General features: G+C 41.9%; 1 protein-coding gene across 9 annotated transcripts in view; it reads right to left on the bottom strand.

The window, feature by feature from the left end:
• The window catches only part of RPGR (retinitis pigmentosa GTPase regulator), a 64,882-nt gene extending 47,646 nt beyond the window's left edge, over positions 1-17,236 (bottom strand). For 8 of the 9 annotated variants that reach the window (XM_039256499.1, XM_039256509.1, XM_039256538.1 and 5 more), the window contains exons 1-7: positions 14,180-14,359; positions 12,313-12,438; positions 11,515-11,607; positions 10,059-10,121; positions 7,948-8,106; positions 6,472-6,621; positions 3,578-3,736 (exon numbers count right to left, since the gene is read on the bottom strand). In XM_039256499.1, coding sequence (XP_039112430.1) covers positions 3,578-3,736; positions 6,472-6,621; positions 7,948-8,106; positions 10,059-10,121; positions 11,515-11,607; positions 12,313-12,438; positions 14,180-14,345 — 916 coding nt within the window. In that variant the 5' untranslated portion in view covers positions 14,346-14,359. Of the gene's footprint in view, positions 1-3,577; positions 3,737-6,471; positions 6,622-7,947; positions 8,107-10,058; positions 10,122-11,514; positions 11,608-12,312; positions 12,439-14,179; positions 14,360-17,228 lie in introns of those variants that run through there. The other variant, XM_039256474.1, reaches the window with a different exon arrangement.
• Positions 17,237-17,552: the final 316 nt, after the last annotated feature.

The raw sequence follows: 17,552 nt of genomic DNA, 5'->3' as shown, positions 1-17,552 counted from the left end.
AACAATGTAATTCGATGCTGATTAATAATACCCTATTAGGAAAACCCATTTTATTAGTCGGCTTCATATCAATATTATTCTGATTTCTCGGAATACACTTGATCGCATGACTAGTAACTTGTTGCCCTGTAGAGATCCTGAGTTTGTCCAAACATAATCTAGAGAAGTTAAGGTAAATTCTGATTTTCCTTGGGATCCAGACTTCACTGTGGACCCCATGTTATAAGCAGGACTTCCTCGTCTGTGGGGAAGGCTGTGGACAACAGACCAGATTACATCTATCACTCTGCCTCACTCGGTGCATCCCGAGTTCCGGGCTGACACTTTCTCAACAGGAGTCCACTGTCTCCCTGAGTCTAAGGAGAAACTAATCATACCGTCGCTACAGCCAGTTGTTGTATTTTCTAACCTCCTACAGTCAATGTAGAAATATTATGCTTTAAATAAATTCATCAACAATGAACTAATTTAAATTATCTTTAAAGTATTTTAATGAATTATACCAAAACAGCTTTTAAGGTCAGGGTTACAGACAAAAGGAAAAACAATGCTAATGCTAGGGAGGGCCCCCCATAGAATCACCTAATCCAAGCCCTTTCTTTTAGTGAAGGGAATGATCTGCAATGGATGGTTAGCTATTCTTTCCTTTAAGGTCTTGCACAGTGCTCTGTAACTCTTAAGTATTCAATTTAGTACTTAGTCAACAATAATCAATACATGCTTCAGGTCCATTTCTTCATCAGTTAGGACTACACATCTCTGTCCACACTGTACTCCAGGATACAGGCTTCTCACCTGGGCTGGATCATAATAAAGCTCTGACAGGTCCATGGAGATACGTGAAAAACAGGTAAAGTAGTGACTTTTCCAGACAGATCAATGCATATATTTAAGAGGGTGTGTTTTACAGTAGAATTGAGAGTTTATGAATATTTGTTTTGAAATGCCCCTTATTTATGATATAATAGTGGAAAGCTTGTATTTTTTATGCAATGTCCATATTTAGCCAATGCAAATGAGAAGATGGCCAGTATCTGTTGGTCCTCATATTCTTTAAAAAAAATTTTTTTTAATGTTTATTTATTTTTGAGAGAGAAAGAGACAGACTGCAAGCGGAGGAGGGGCAGAGAGAGAGGGAGACCGAGAATCCAAAGCAGGCTCCAGGCTCTGAGCTGTCAGCACAGAGCCCGACGTGGGGCTCAAACCTACGAACTGTGAGATCATGACCTGAGCTGAAGTCGGATGCTTAACCAACTGAGCCACTCAGATGCCTCTGTCGGTCCTCTTACTCTTTTCACAAAATTAAAAATTTTATTTATTTATTTTTTTTATTTTTTTTTAAATTTTTTTTTTAATGTTTTATTTATTTCTAGGAGAGAGAGAGAGAGAGAGAGAGACAGCATGAGCAGGGGAGGGTCAGAGAGAGGGAGTCACAGAATCTGAAACAGGCTCCAGGCTCTGAGCTGGCTATCAGCACAGAGCCCGACGCGGGGCTGGAACCCATGAACTGCGAGATCATGACCTAAGCGAAAGTCGGATGCTTAACCAACTAAGCCACCCAGGCGCCCCCACAAAATTAAAAATTTTAAATACAAAAACTTTACTGCTCGTGAGATCCCAAAGGCTACAAAAATCTAGAGAGAACAATTTCTGGCAGCATAGTTTTTAACTTCAAAATTAAATCCACAAAAAGATAAATTTCTATAATACTGCAAGAAAACATCACACTTCAGGATATTTAAAAATTTTAAGTATAATTAAGAGTATTATAGATTATATGGGTGCTCATTTTATATAATAGTATTTAATAATATATGGTTGAATGACATATTATATAATTCATATTTGTCTCCTTTAGAATAAGCTTCAATCTCCTAATAAATTCTTTCTATAATCTTTGTATAAATTATAGAAAATATATGACATATAAAGAATAAGTTGTATTTCTGCCTATAGAATACATTTCAGATAATTTACAAAGATTAATTTCAAAGTTTAATTCCTAGAATAAGTCTTTTTGTTTGTTTGTTTGTTTGAGGGAGAAAGAGAGAGCATGTGCATGGGGTAGGGGCATGGAGAGGGAGAGGGAGAGACAGAGAATCTCAAGCAGGCTCCATGTCCAGCACGAAGCCACACGTGGGGCTCACTCTCATGACTCACAAGCTGAACTGAAATCAAAGGCTGGATGTTTAAATGACCGAGCCACCAGGCTCTCTTAGAATAAATCTTTTGAAAACTATATGAAAATTCATTTTGTTGGCAGAAATTCAAAGAAATCTTAAACCCCAGAATTACTTCCGAAATTTAGAGTGGAGATCTTGGAAAAAAGTTATTGCTAACTTGGAAAAAAGACCCCATCTGGGCATTGTAATTCTGGAAAACCACAGCTTACTATGCATGACTGGGACGAGAACAAAAGTCAAGGCAAAGTGATAGAAGGGAGGGAAATCTAAAGGTAAAAAGTCGCTCAATCACCTTGCAATGTTAAGCATATCATCTAAGAATTGGATATCATTCAAAATTTGTCTAGAATGCTGCTAACTTTGGGTTACTGAAGATTAAGTGGTAACTTCAGAAACTTCACTTCTTTTTGACCAAAAAGAACCCATAATAACTCACTGACTATATTATCTGTGTACTATTCGTCTTAAAGAATCTGATGCTGAACAAATTTAGGGGCAGCAATTTAGTAAGTGTATTATCAAGTAGCACATATATTTCACCGGACTGACTAGGATCCTGAAAAGTGACATGTCATACCAAATACAAAATTCAGAAGCCACAAGTGACATTGCTATTAAGCCTCTAACTTTCTTCTATTATCTAGAATTTAAAATCTTAACACTTTTTGATGAATTACTACAACAGAACCCAAAAACCACAAAGAAATTACCACCTTTTACATTGTGAATATCACAAAGAATCACCAACGATATGTAGAAAATTGCATGAACAGGAAAAAGAAAATACTTCAGGAAAAATAATGTCAATTTTAGATAAATATAGACTATACACATACATACACACACACACACACACACACACACACACAAATGAGGAAAATGGTTTGTCCTTGAAAACAAGCTAAAAACAATGTTAACCACTGCCGTTAAGGGTGTTAAGATCATGAAAATGTCCATCATGTCAGCAAAAATAATTCAACAAGATTCATTTTTTTCTACTTACAAATTTCCTCCACAGGCCAGGAACGTGTATGAACTATGGAAATCAAAGATGGGGATCCTAATGAAAACCAGATGCAAGGCCAGCCTATGTGAGGTATCTTAGACGTTCAAGCTCATAGAAGCACAGATTAGAATGGTGGTTGCTGGGGTTGGGATGGGGAAAGGGTTGCAGCTTATCAACGGGTATTAAGTTTCAGCTACACGGGGTAAGTTCTAGAGATGGCTGTGCAACATTGTGCCTTGAGATAACGATACTGTATTACAGACTTGAAAATCTGTGAAAAGGGTGGGTCAGATGTGAAGCTTTCTTATGACAAGAAAACAAACGTAAATGGTTTTTTTCATTGGCCACCACAGAAAGTTGGGAACGGAGCAGCAGGCTCCCCACGTACCTGTGAGAACCACAGTGTGCCCTCCACCGCAAGCTACCTGCACCACCTTCTCAGGAATTCCGGGCACTGCCTGGGGCATCCTGTGGTTGCAAAGCAGCTGATTGGGAAGACCTAACTTCCCACTCTCTGGTTCTCCAAACGTGTACAGTTTTCCCTCCGCTATCGAAGGAAAAGAAAAGTAGTCAGTGACGACAGACGTACGTACAAAACACTGGTCTTTGGGGCACACGTTCTCATGTTCAACTAAAAATGCAGACAATGACAAATTGATAAATTTAACCCTTCTTGAGATATTTTTACTGTGTGGTAAGGCAATAAAGCAAAGGTTTTCTTTGCCCTTTGATTATTCAAATCCAAAATGTTCATGAATTCACAACCATCCACTACTGATGAGCTAGAAAGATTTTAGCTCTTTCACAAAACATAGAGAAGACCGTCTTACTTCCACTTACTTTGAGTAAAGCGAAATGACTAGACGTTAAGCCCACATAAGGACACGGATTTGTCTTGTTCACTCTGGTATTCCAAGAACCTAGCAGTGTCCAGTATGTGAAATATTTAACGAACACTTGTTAAATGTTTTTATGAAATTTGTTTTAAAAAACTCATTTATGTGTGAAATAAATAGGCTGAGTAAGCCTCAAGATAGCAGATTTTACTGAATTAGATGGTACTTTCTCCAGAAGGATTCTCTTATCTAGGAACTCATGATGTTTAGTCATGGTCTTGTCCGTACTAATACTATTGACTTGCTTCTGTTATACTTACCACACTAGGACCATGAGCTTCCTGAAAGCAAGTACATTTTTTTTTATCCATTTCTGTGAATGGATAATAATAACTGAATTCTATAAGGCAGAAATTTAAAAACCTTTGTAGATATGTAATGTTATCTGACACGGAACATATCACCGATGGCGTGAGGAAAGAGGGAGCAGTACACCTGATTGCTTATTACTTGCATGTGTTCAAGAGAACCATGATTGAATACTGACCAACCCCCCGGAACGTGGCCCTTGGAGTGCTCTTCACATTAGGGCTTGATATTTTTGTTTTGTATGCCTGGAGCACTGAGTTATGGCAGCTTGGGTCCTTAGGGCACCTGGTTTCATTGTCGAGGGACCTGAGTTTCAGTTGCTGTGACTACTTGCTAGAAGGTTATTCCTACACAGCCAGCCCCCCACAAAGAAGCCTAAGACCCTGAGAATACAGTGGGCTTCTCTGGGCAGGGACATCACACACACATCCCTGTAGTTCACCGCCAAAGAGAAAGCATGTCCTATGCAGCCTCAGAAGAGGAAGGACTAGGGAGTGTATTCTCCAGCTGTTACTGCTCTATATCCTTCGCTGTAATAAATCTGTATGGTACATGAGCTATATGTTGACTTAAAAAAATTTTTTTTTCCATTCTAGTCAACGTAGTGTTGTATTAGTTTCAGGTGTACTATATAGGGAGTCAAAACTTCCATACATCACCCGGCGCTCATCACAACAACTGCACACCTTAATCCCCTTCCCCTCTTTCACCCATCTGCCCCCCACACCTCCCCTCTGGTAAGTAGTGGCTTGTTCTCTACAGCTAAGAGTCTGTTTCTCAATCTGTCTCTTCCCAACCCCCCCCCCCTTTGGTCTTTTGTTTCTTAAATTCCACTCAATAAAGCTGTTTTTAAAAAGGCATAAAAACAAACAAAACAAAAAAAGCTCCGTGTAATGCCTGCTGGTTACGATGAGCAACTCCCCTTGTTTTCCTACTGGTAAAAGCAGAGTTTGGTCATAACACTGAATCTGGCCCTTTTATTAAAATCTAAGTATAAGACAATGCTTTTGCCTGGAGTTTTTGTTTGGACTGCTTTTCCATTTATGTGCGTTTTTGTTTGTCTCATAAAGTGAGCACAGACTAGAGCAACCCTAGAAGCCTGGAAATTGCCAGTAAGTTGTTAGGTAGCACTGCCCCAAGGAATACAACTCATTGTTCATTCACTCACTCCCTCATTTGGTGATATTTATTATTAGTTTGTTCGAGAGACACAAACTGATACAGTGGTGAACAATGCCAGGTGAGTTGGAGTTTGCCCTCTCTTGGTACCCTGATGCTACCAAGTCATTGGTAGATCTGGGGGCCACTGGGATGGGTCAATCAGCACGTTCTAAATCTGAATCTAAGGTGCACGGAAAAAGGAGTGAATGTATAAAACAAAGATTTCAAGATTTCTAAGAGGGGCCACGAAACTATATTTTCTCTAGGTGTTTTTGTGCTTAGAAAAACCGCCAATAAGATGGAAGGATCATACGCCAATACTCCTAGTGTAGGTGCAGATTATAACATTCTAAATATTTTAACTAAGGCAGAAAGGGTTGCCAGGGAGCCCCGGAAAGGAAGAGATTGTGGATACGGAGCAGAGTCCCAGCAAAGGAAATCATATCCCATCCTGAGCAATCTTCTTTTTCCGTCTCCCCTATATCTCTGTTCTCATACTGAAAGCCTGGGACTCCCTTGCTGAAATGAAAGCAAATTATCAGGACAAGAGTAGAGCAGGTCAAAGCACACAGGTGAGTGCACCCAGGGGAAAGTGGCCCATAGGTCTCATTTCGAACGCCGAGGAATCCAAGAAGTTTGAGAACCAAAGTTGAGAAGAGTTTCTAACATCTACGTTTTGTTTTTCTCACAGACCGGATATCCACTAAGAAGTTGACATGTCAGAATGAGTTTGAAATGATAAACTCTTATCATTAAAATGGAGAAACACTGTGACCCAAAACAGACCAAAATTATTTCATTACATAGACTGCCATGGCCTCATTTCCAGAGAACGGTGGAACGTTGGCTCATTTTACTACTGAGTAAACACTCTGAAATGGGGGGACCATGATAAATCCAAAATGTCCTATCTTACTTGTTACAAAAGCTGAATGGTAATATCCACAGGATATCCAGGAGATAGGCTTCCCAACGGTCACTTGCTGAGGGACACACACATTAGTTAGATCTTTTAACCCAATTTGTCCTTCAGAATTGTCACCCCACATAAAGAGCTCTCCGTCCTCTATAAAGAAAACACAGGAGGAAAAAAGGGTTTAGAGGTAGCAAGGCTATCAAGTCAGTATATTTCCAACACACCACTGATTTTTTAATTTGGAAAAACTACATGGTTTGAGAGAAAAGCGGTACTAAGGCACTGAAAAACTAGCTACTTAAGAGTTCAATTTCCATTATGAAATGCTTCTGTGAAGATTAAAGGACAGAAAATAATGTGATGCAAATCATGTCCATATTTTGATCTCATGAGCAAAGACAGAATCTTCTTCCCTACGATAACCTTTTCTTAGTCTACTGCCTCTAAACAGAAAATGTTTCTTCCTTCCAAGCAGTCTGCCTGCAACTGAATGACAGTGTGAGCGCCACTGGACATCTTCTGGGCAAGTCCTATGTCAAAAAGGGCCTGGAGGCGCTCGCCCTTGAGAACAGTGTGAAAGTGAAGTGTTAAAGGAAGACAAAAAAATATATACAGAAATATATTTCACTATTTTTTTTATAATTTATACTTGAAAACATGTAACACAGCTCCAGAGAATGAGGACATACAGCATCTCCGAAATAAGTTTGCTTATGTTCTTTCTGATAAGGGTTTCGATGGAAGAAAAAGTTAAGCTGGGTGTGATCCTTTAGAAAGGAAATTTTCAAGACTTATGTCTTTTCATTAATTTAATTTTTTTTAAATCTTTGAAGTGGTGTAACAATAAGGCAAATAAAAGGAAAACTGAGAATAAGAACCAAAAGAAGGACTTTGGAACGCTAAGTGGATGGCAGACAGGGCTGAAGGCAAGGGGCTGGGGCTCTGAGCCCGGCCTTCCTGGCAGCCGGGAGCTGTGCGGGGCGTCCCGGGCTTGGCCGACTGGAGCCGACAGGCCCATCGGCAGCCTCCTCACAGGCACCAGGTAGATCTTGGCTCCAATTTTAAAGGCATTTCTCAAATGGGCTTTTGAGAGTGAGAGAGAGAGGCCAGAGAGATACAATGGGCGTTACAGACTGTATTTTAATAACATACATCCTGTACATTTCCATGTTTCTGACAGCAACTTTATTAAAGCTGCAAGTATAACTTTCAGAATAAAATTAAGATAGTCTTTAAGAACATCTAAAGGAGTAGATGGACAGCAGAGCAGCTAAGTGTGTGTTTACATCTGACTCTAAATAAACACGCAATTGTAATGTATGTCATGACTTAAAAGTTCGATTTTAAATGTCTTCTGGAAACACACAGTTACTGAAAGAAAATTAAACCAGCAGTGCTGTCGTCAGTTTACTAAGTTGGTATAACCCAGTCTAAAGGAAAGGAATGGATCCCAGCTTGAACCGATCAAAGTCTCACCAGTTAGAGCAGCTGAAGTGTTAGACCCAGCAGAGAGCTGTTTAATCTTACGTTGGGAGGTAAAAAAACTAATTAGATGAAAAGTGCTTCTCTCTTCGGTGTCACCAAGTCCCAGCTGCCCTTCATTATTTCCTCCAGCTGCATACACTTTGCCTCCTTCTGCACACAGAAAAGAAAACATCAGTATACCATAGTCACCATCTTTATTAGACAGGCCAGTTAGCAGATATTTCCTCTGCTAACAGTGAAGAAAGCTGAAAGCTGACATTATCCTACAATTTGGTGAACTTCAATTCATTGTCAAAACTGAAGCAAAACAAGCAAGGTTCTACATTTTTGTGAGATTTCCTAAGTAGCTCTAGAGCTTCAGTAGCAACTGAAAGGCGCAGAATGTGAGGAATGTATTTTCTTGCTAATGTAGCACTTTATTAATTCAGAGCAAAAAAAGAGGAAAGTAATTTCCAAATTAATTTATAATCCAAATCCAACCATTTTAAGAGATGTGGTTCATTAATTTTAACTTCCATACCCATTAAAGTTAAGCTATAATATGTAACAAGTAAAATGAGGCAAAACCAAAAAGAGTATCATTAGAAACATGAAAACTCTATGCTGTGTAATTATTTTGATTTTCGAGCTAAACAGGAAGGCAGTATAGTATTGGGTTTAGGAGAAAGGACTGGAGAGCCAGATTTCCTGGGTGTAACTGCTGGTTTGCCACTTAGCAGCTGTGTGAGCTATAGCACGCTGTACTTAACCTCTCAGTGGCTCATTTTCCTCATCTGTAAAACGGGGATAAAAATGCTGCCTACTTCCCAGAGTTGTCATAAAGATTAAATTAGCTGACATAAAATTCTTAGAACAGCACTTGGCTCACTGTCAGTACTATATAAATGTTTGTTGCTTTATTAATTAAATATGAAGTATATCATGCCTAGATAATAAAAATTGCCAGTAAGCTCTAAAGTAATGAAGATTTTTTAAAACCTACATGCATTAAAAATTAGTCATAAAAAAGCACATGAAATTAAATTACAGGGGAAACGAAGGGCAAAATAAGCCTGAATTAGTAAAAATTTAGTTATGTATTATTTTAGGAAAAAAAAAATGAAACCTAACTGAGGAACCAAGACTAGCTTTCAAATGGAACATACTAGAAGGCCAAGTGGAATTGGACCACACAATTAACACATATGGCGTGAATGAGAGCTGGTGGAATGCTAAAGCAGTTCAGAGAGCTGTATGAGTCAAAGTTGAATAGCCACAGAAAGTTCCATGGAAGAAGACTTATACTGGATCTTAAAAGGTACAAACCTGAATAAGAGAAAGACATTTCAGTGAGGAAGATGTATGAATGAGGGCACAGAGCTGAGGAGCAGCTGGAGGCAGTGAGAATAACCTGAACACGGAAGGTGTGGGGAGGAAGGGAGGCAGGAAAGGCAGCTGGGTGATGGGTGCCTGAGTTTCCATTTGCTCTTGCAGCATTTGTTCGAAAGGATGACTCTCTCCCCATTGGGTTGCCCTGGCCCCTTTGTCAAACGTTAGTTGGGCACACGCATGTGGGTCTACTTCTGGACTCTGTTTTGTCCCGTGACTCACTGTCCCTCTTTTTGCAAGTAGCCCACTGTCTTGATTACTGTGGCTCTACAGGTCTTGAAATCAATAGTGCTAGTCCTCCAATTTTGTTCTTTTCAAAACTGTTTTGGCTATTCTACGTCCTGTGCTTTTCCATATAAACTTTAGAATCACCTTGTCAGTTTGTGCACGCGCACACACACACACACACACACACAGTTTGGATTTTCACTGGAATTGTGCTCACATCAATAGCCTTTTGGGGACGGCTCCCACTCACCCTCAGAAAAGAGGGAAGTGCAGGACAGGAGATGCCGCCCCTTGACAATCTAAGAAAAGATTTTCTTCAGTCATTTAACATTGATCTACATATTTTCAAAGGCAAACAAGTGTGCTAACCATTTACGTTTTTAAAAACCCTAATCTTACTGTTGCCAAGGTGCCATTTCTATCAATTTTACAAAGTCACAAACGTTACTGGGGCGCAACCTCAGTCCTCAGATCCGGCAGGAAGGCGTACAGATTGAATACTACACCTGTTGAGACTAGGGTGTGGTTCCTTCCACAGGCAGCGAATTTCACTTTTTCAGGTTTTAAAGCTAAAAATATAAAAAGACAGGACAATTAAACTCTTTTATGGTTATGAAAATGATAAATAACCCAGGTCCAAGGGTAACTAAGCAGAAGTGAGATTTAAACCCCGGCCTGCTGACTCCCCAGTAGGTGCTGACTAATGAACAATTCAGGACTGGCTGTGCATCACAGTAACCAGCGGAGCGTTGAGAATGCAGACAGCTCAGCCCGCCCCTGGAGAACTTACACCAGTAGGTCTGAGGTGCGGGCCAGGCATCTGCATATTTTTTAAAACTCGGCAGGTACTTAGTAAGTACTGAGATCCACTGCGCTGTTAGGATGCCTCCTCGCCAACCTCAGCCATTCCCTAATCTGCCGTCAAGCTTGCCTTCTACCGCACACGATGAGATGCTCCAAGTCCCATGGTCACAGGCATACACCCATGTTAAAGTCCTTCACTCACTCATTTACATATTCAAAAAAGATTTACAGAATATCTCCTAAGTGCGCAGCAGAGGGGCTGCAAAGATCACCAGGACAGAGCCTCTGGTGTCAAGGATCTCACAGTCTAGACAATGCTGTCACCTCATCTGTCAGACAGTTGAGAGTAAAGATCATGAGGGCTGTGAATAAACCCAGGGTTTAGGAGACTGTGCTCCATCAATGCTTTTTGACCAAGTGGAATACTGTGAAATTAAACATGTGGCTAGGAAGTTAAAGAACACTGCTCTGGTCACATCCTAGGGAATCTCCATCATCCCTCAGGCTTAGCTGATGTCCACAGGTCATGACCAAACAGAAGCTTTGCACATAATGCCATGAAAGCTTTGTAAAGGTGTGATACACCCATGTTTTCTGGGACAGTCCTGATTTAAATTAGTTTAAATTAGTTTAAATTAGTCCTGTTCTTGTAAAAACGCTAGGAGTAATCAATGCCTAGTCCCGATGTCCCGCTCAGCACATCTACTCACTATATACAGCAGGGTAAGGTAGAACTTCTAAAGCCAGCAGTTACATAAAACCATGATGTCTACAAATCGTAACAAATGAGACAGAGCTCAAGATTCTAATATATTGTATCGCTCGTTCTTTGTATATACAGTAACAGTAATATTTGAGTAGGTTTACAAACAGACAAAATAAAAAGATATTCAAGTGCAATACTGAAGAATCATTACTTCCTTTGTGGTCTTTGGGTTTAAAATCAACGTGATGCTTAGACCCTAACATATAAAAGTAGTTCAGAATATCAAATGAAAAATAAAGTTAAATACCAGTAATAGTCAAGTAAATACTGGAGAATAAAAGAACTAAAGGCTTTATTATTTGTAACATGATATTAAAGAACGTCACAATCAGCATAAAAGTACTATAGGTAGCTTAAGTATTTCAAGCGATAAAAAAGAAAAGACCCCAAACCTTTGACACACGTTGGCTTGCTAACAGTTGACTTGGATCCTAATCCTAACTGGCCCCAGTTGTTACTGCCAAACATGTAAAGTTTATTATTTCCTGGGGGGAAGAAGAAAAGACATAAGAAAGTGAAGCCTTTTCAACATAAAGTGATGGGAGATGAAGTCATCACAAAGCAATAAAAAAAGCTATACTTAAGAATTGTACTGCTTTTCCATGTTAAAACCGGTTACCTTGCCCAGGTTAAAATGAATTATTTTAGGGGCGCCTGGGTGACTCAGTCGGTTAAGCCTCCGACTTCAGCTCAGGTCATGATCTCACGGTTCGTGAGTTCGAGCCCTGCGTCAGGCTCTGTGCTGATGACTCAGAGCCTGGAGCCTGCTTCGGATTCTGTGTCTCCCTCTCTCTCTGGCCCTCCTCCACTCATTCTCTATCTCTCTCTCAAAAAATAAGTTTAAAAAAATTATTTTAAAAAATTAAAAAATAAATAAAATGAATTGTTTTAACTGTCCATCTACAGGTTACCAGATTCTGTTAGGTGTAGAAAGTTTCCAAGATTATACAGTAATCACTTTTGATGACACAGATACATTAAAATAAATTTATTCCAAGAAAGTAGTGTGTATGGAAAATCATATTTAAATATACTCAGGGAATTTAAAATTTCAAACACTCTTGATGAATAGAATTATCAAGAATTCTTTGGTAAAAGGGAAAAACACGCTTCCGGTAAAGCAAAATATGTATTCAACATGTTTCAAACACAGCAAATCTCTGAGATACATTTAGGATTTCAATACTAACCTGTAATAACTGCAGAGTGTTCATCTCCACATGAAAGAATTATAGGTATATCATGTTTAAACCAGAATTTGCTGGGAATATTTTCAGCAAATTTGGTTTTTCCAAATGTAAACACAGCACCCGAATCTGCAAAAACATGCGACAGTTTCTATTTTACAACTGTTACTATGTTGCCTGTTACTAAAACACGTTTTCAGTAATTTAGCTGTACCGATTCCGTGTCTCCTGACCTCTTTGCTTCCACTCCAGCACTGTTTACGGCTCTCCTTCTACCTTACTTCGGTCTTATTCCTCCGACTTTATTCGAGTTTTATTTATGAAATCTGCTAAATCAAATATTCATTATTCATTTACTGGTGTAAAATAATTTTTAAAAATCACGGCAGTCCTCCATTACTAAAAGTCCTGCTGTCCCCACATGGACCATCTGCTCCCTGGAATGACCTGATGGAATTTGTGCCGCCGTTAATGCTCGTTAACACCTCATGGTCCCGCCCCTCATTGAAGGCTTGTCTCCACCCTTAGGAACAGGACAGTATTGTTTCATCATTAGCATCCTGTGGATACAGGCTGTGGAGATTTAACACTCTTAAATTAAGTCAGGAATACTACCTGATCTGCGTAGTATTCACAAACTATTTTGGTCCAGTACCATTTTGGAGGGAGACCAAAAATCCCTACCAGTTCCCAATAACCATTTACACACACACACACACACACACACACACGCGCGCGCGCGCGCGCCAGATCCAGATTTTGAGGAAATCTCAAGAATAATCACACAGAAAGAAACTAATGGGTACCAAAAAGTAAAACATAGCAAGCATAAGTATTAATAAGATGTAATAATATACAAGAGACTAGGCATTGTGACAAATCTTTTGAGAACAATTGTGAGGCGTGACAGTTCTAACTGATAACTGAGATCTGAGAGGCCAGGTTCTAGAACAGGCTTCTGGGTTTTTCTAAAATGAATAATTTTAACTGTTTTGTCCTATTCTGGCTTCCCAGATAGCTGCCCTGATCGCCTCACCGCAAGGCAGGGTTTGGTGGCTCTGCTGTGTCCTTTGGTATCTCCTGTGAGATAGTATTGTCATTTGGTTTACTCTCTAGTGTCTCTCACTAGGCTGTGAAGTCCAGGAGGTCAGGAATCTAATCATGTAGGAGCCAAGAGCATGGCAGAAAACGCAATACATATTTATTTATCTCAGTGAATGCCTGATTTTGCTGCAATCCAGTGTTATTCTAAACTCTTGTTCTTGAGCCATTAGTGGGTCAGAAAATCAATTTAGTAGGTCACGATTATCATTTTTAAAGGGCTGTAATATAGAAAAGATTTGAGCGCATACCAAGCGGTTAGAATAAGCACTGCTTCATTAAACGTCTATTTCTGTTACACTATACATGTGGTACAGAGTCACAATGTCAAATGTATTTCTGGAATTCAGGGAAAAAGTATTAGCCGAGCACTCGATAACAGCTCCCGCTACATCATTTCTTACCCCACGCTCCCCTGGTCACCCACTCTTTACTGCATTCAATACACCACTGGGTCCCGGGGACCTCGAAGGACGACTTTGAGAAGTTTACAGGGAGATAAAAACTGCCCCTGCCTTCGAGAAACTCGTCGAAAGCTTGTTTTAAAAGAAAGAGAAGAAACACAAGCACCGCGTCTCCGTGCTCCCCTCCCTTCCCTTCCGCTCTTTTCAGCTTTTCCGCCCGGGTGCGGCCTGAGCTCCGGACCCAGCCCCGCGGCCGCCGCCCGGGTCTTTCCCCCGACGGGGCGGCCCGGAGGCGGGACCTGGCCGCCCGCCCGCCCGCGGACCCTCCCTCCCGGCCCGCTGCCACCACCGCGGACGCGACTCACCGGGCACCTCCTCCTCTTCGGATTCCCCCATGCCGAAGGCGGTGCGGAGAGTCTGCGCCTGAACCCGGAAGGTCGAGGGGGAGACTCGGTGGGGTCTATGGCAGCTTCTCGGCCCCAACGCTGGCCGCAGAAGCCCCCCAGCTCCCCATTGCGACAACCCGGACATCGGCAACTGCCGCGTTCCCGGAAGTCAACAAACAGCCGCTAGGGGCAACGGAGGCGGAACGCTGGGGCGCGAGGCGGGGCGGGGCGGGGCGGGGCGGGGCGGGGCGACAGTGGGGAAGGGGGGGTGGAGTCCGGGAGGCAGGAGCGGCGCAGGCGCAGGCGCAGACGCTGCGGGCGGGGCGGTAGAGGCCGCGCGCCCTCTGGTGGCCAGGAGGGGAGGGGCGGCCACGGCGTGCAGTGATGCTTTGAAGATCCAGGCCCTGCCAGGACCCCTTAAGGGTAGTGGTGACAGACAACGCAAATATCACATGCGGTCTCACTCGGGCTGTGTGACACAGGCAAACGTCGACACACAACTGTAATAATACTAGTAATAAGTGACCGTCTATAACTGCACGTGAAATAGGCATTCTGTGAAACATCCACAAAACGCATTTGTATCCTCAGCATATAAATCGAGACATTGTATATACTAGATGCTCATTAAATCTTTATTGAATGAATGAGTCCCACTGCAGTCCTGTAAAGTAGTTAATGTTACTCCCTTTTATGGATGTGGACATTATACAATGGGGGAGAGCTGGGGTCTAGCTTAGCCAGCCCAACCTATGCTTTGAGTGTCCCCCTCTGTACTCCCACAGAAGGCGGCTGAGGTGTGCAATCTGCTACTGACAGAAAATGCTCAAAGAGATTCACCAACAGCCGAACACCATTGCTTTAGGATTCATCCAGAGATGCTATATTTTTCTACAGTCAGACTTTAGTTTCCCATGCATCATAAAACAAAGAGGCACAAAGCCATCTTACAGGAGGAGTAAATGTATGCACACGTAGTGGTCGTGGCCATGGGCTCTAGAAATAAACAAAGCTGGATTCAGGAATCTTGCCTGTACTAGAGCATGTTATTGGCTTTCTCAGGGAGTCTGATTAAAATGGGAAGGAGAGATTACACTACGCAATCCACAAACAATCATTTACTTTCAAAGCAAAGTGGGAGTTACCAAGAAAGTGTTTACGGGGGAGCACTGACCTGGTGTGAGAGGCTAAGAAATGCTTCTCTAAAGAAACGTCATTAAATCTAAGAACTGAAGAAGGAGAAGCAAGGAGAGGTGGGAGAGCTCTGGGCAGAAAGGAAATCGTGGGCCAAGGCTCATAAAAAGTGTAGCTCTTTCTAGGAGCTCAAAGACGTAACACTGACTCATGGTACAGTGGGCCTGTTAGGGACCTGAGATTTTATCCTAAGGACAATGGGAAGCCATCGAGGGGTTTTAAGCAATGAAGCACAGGATCAGCCATGTGTATTCCGGGGAGCATTCCGCCTGGCTGATCGGTGGGGAGTAAACAGGAGCGAGGAGGAGGGTTCAGAGGCTAGTGCAGATAACAGTCACCATGGCGTGGCAGATGATGTACTGGCAAATCTGGGGCAGGCAGATTTGAAAATATCTCAGGAGGTAGAATCAATAGGAAATGGTGTCTGACTCTTTCCTCGCAGGCAGTGCCGGGCTACCAAACAGCTCTCACAACAGCAGCCAGAGGGCCCTAAATTATGTTGGGAAAAAGCAGATATTCTTTATGAAAGCATCGTAATAGTCACTATGGGAAAATAAGAATTTCGAAAGACTTACTTTAGTTACGATATGCTTTAGGGTTGTTGTTTTTTTTTTTTTAATTTCAAAAAGAGAAAGCACATTTTGCTGCCGAGCTCTCCAGAAGGTATTGATGTAGCTCTACTCCAGGGTTTCCAACGTAAGCAAATAGGGGAAGGGGGGTGCCATTCACCAAGATGGGGAACACCGAGGAAAGAAACGGAAGGGTGGAGTAAAGTGGTGGGGTGGAGGGCGTCCATCCAACTGGAGGTGCCGAGCTGAGCAGCCAGCTGGCAAGTAGGAGCCCCAGATAGAGGCACACATTTGGGGGTGCGTGGGTCTAGGTAGCCTTGGGAAAGACTTCTAAGTGAAAGACTGGCAAGTGACTGTAGAATGAAAAGAAAAGAGAGGCTGGGATGAGTCGTGATGAAGGCCAACATTTAATGGCCCAGCAAGAGAGGATGAAGCCGAAAAGGAGAGAAGAACCACAGAGGGAGGGCTGGACAGAACAGGGTTTGGACAGGAGGGGTGTGGTCAGTTGTGTCACGTGATGCTGAGAAATGAGGTAAAGTGAAGGCTGTCCACTGAATTTCACAATGCAGGGATCATCAGAAGTGCTGAAAAGAGGAGGTTGGTACAGTGATGGAGGAAGAAATAATACTGGAGTTGAGAGTGGGAGAAGCTGAGATAGACAAGTGAAGGTGAACACTTTAGACATAGGAGACGGAGATGGAATAGGAGAGAACAGGAGATAGTGTTTGGAGGAGGAAGGGGGGTAGATGGAGGGCTTCTGTTAAGTTTGGAGAGACCTGAGAATGCTGAGGGGCAAACGGAATAGGAGAGAAAACACAGGTTCAAGAGCGTGAAAGAACCACCAATAATATAAGGAAGAGATAGCATCCAGATCTCATGTGGAGGGACCAGCCTTAGCTAGAACAAGAGACAGTACTTTTAGCATAACCAGAGGAAAGTTAGAAACCTTGCACATTATATCACTATATAGTAGATGATATCTATATAAAAGAGATACATATGGTATACGTATGTATCACATATGTCATATAACATATGATAATACTATCATCTATCTCAGAAGGTTATTGTGAGATATTAGATAATGCATATAGAACTTAAAGTACAGAGCCTGGACTAGAAAGTGACAGTCAGCAGTGTTAGCTATTACTAAAAAGGCAGAGTCGGCTTTGTTCCCTGCATCAGTATAACCCAGCCCATGCCGCATTGTAAGAAACACTCAGATCTCAGTGGCTTAACACAAACAAAAAATGTTTTTTCCTCACTCATGCTACATGTCCAACGTGGCTCAGTAGGAGGACCCGCTTTCACTGATCACTCAGGGGCCGGGACACCTGACAGAGTCTCAACAGTGTTCACAGAGGCACCATTGTGACTCCTGACTTCTTTGATTACCATAGTAGGTCAAGACGGAGAGAGGAAGCAGGAAATGAAGGGTTTCAGGCCAGAGGTGACACCTTTGGGCTTCTTAGAACCCACTGGCCGGATCCAATGCTGTAGCAAGCAGGGAAATGTGGCCACATCCCTGTAGCCCGATGGTCTCTGTGGAGTCAGCTCCCTCATGCTGGAGAAGTGCCCCCTTCATAGCT

This window comes from Hyaena hyaena, unplaced genomic scaffold (genome assembly GCF_003009895.1).
Source record: "Hyaena hyaena isolate Hyena2069 unplaced genomic scaffold, ASM300989v1 scaffold_12, whole genome shotgun sequence".
Taxonomy (NCBI): Eukaryota; Metazoa; Chordata; class Mammalia; order Carnivora; family Hyaenidae; genus Hyaena; species Hyaena hyaena.
The sequence above is the reverse complement of the archived record's forward strand: the minus strand, read 5'-3'. Positions and strand labels throughout refer to the sequence as shown.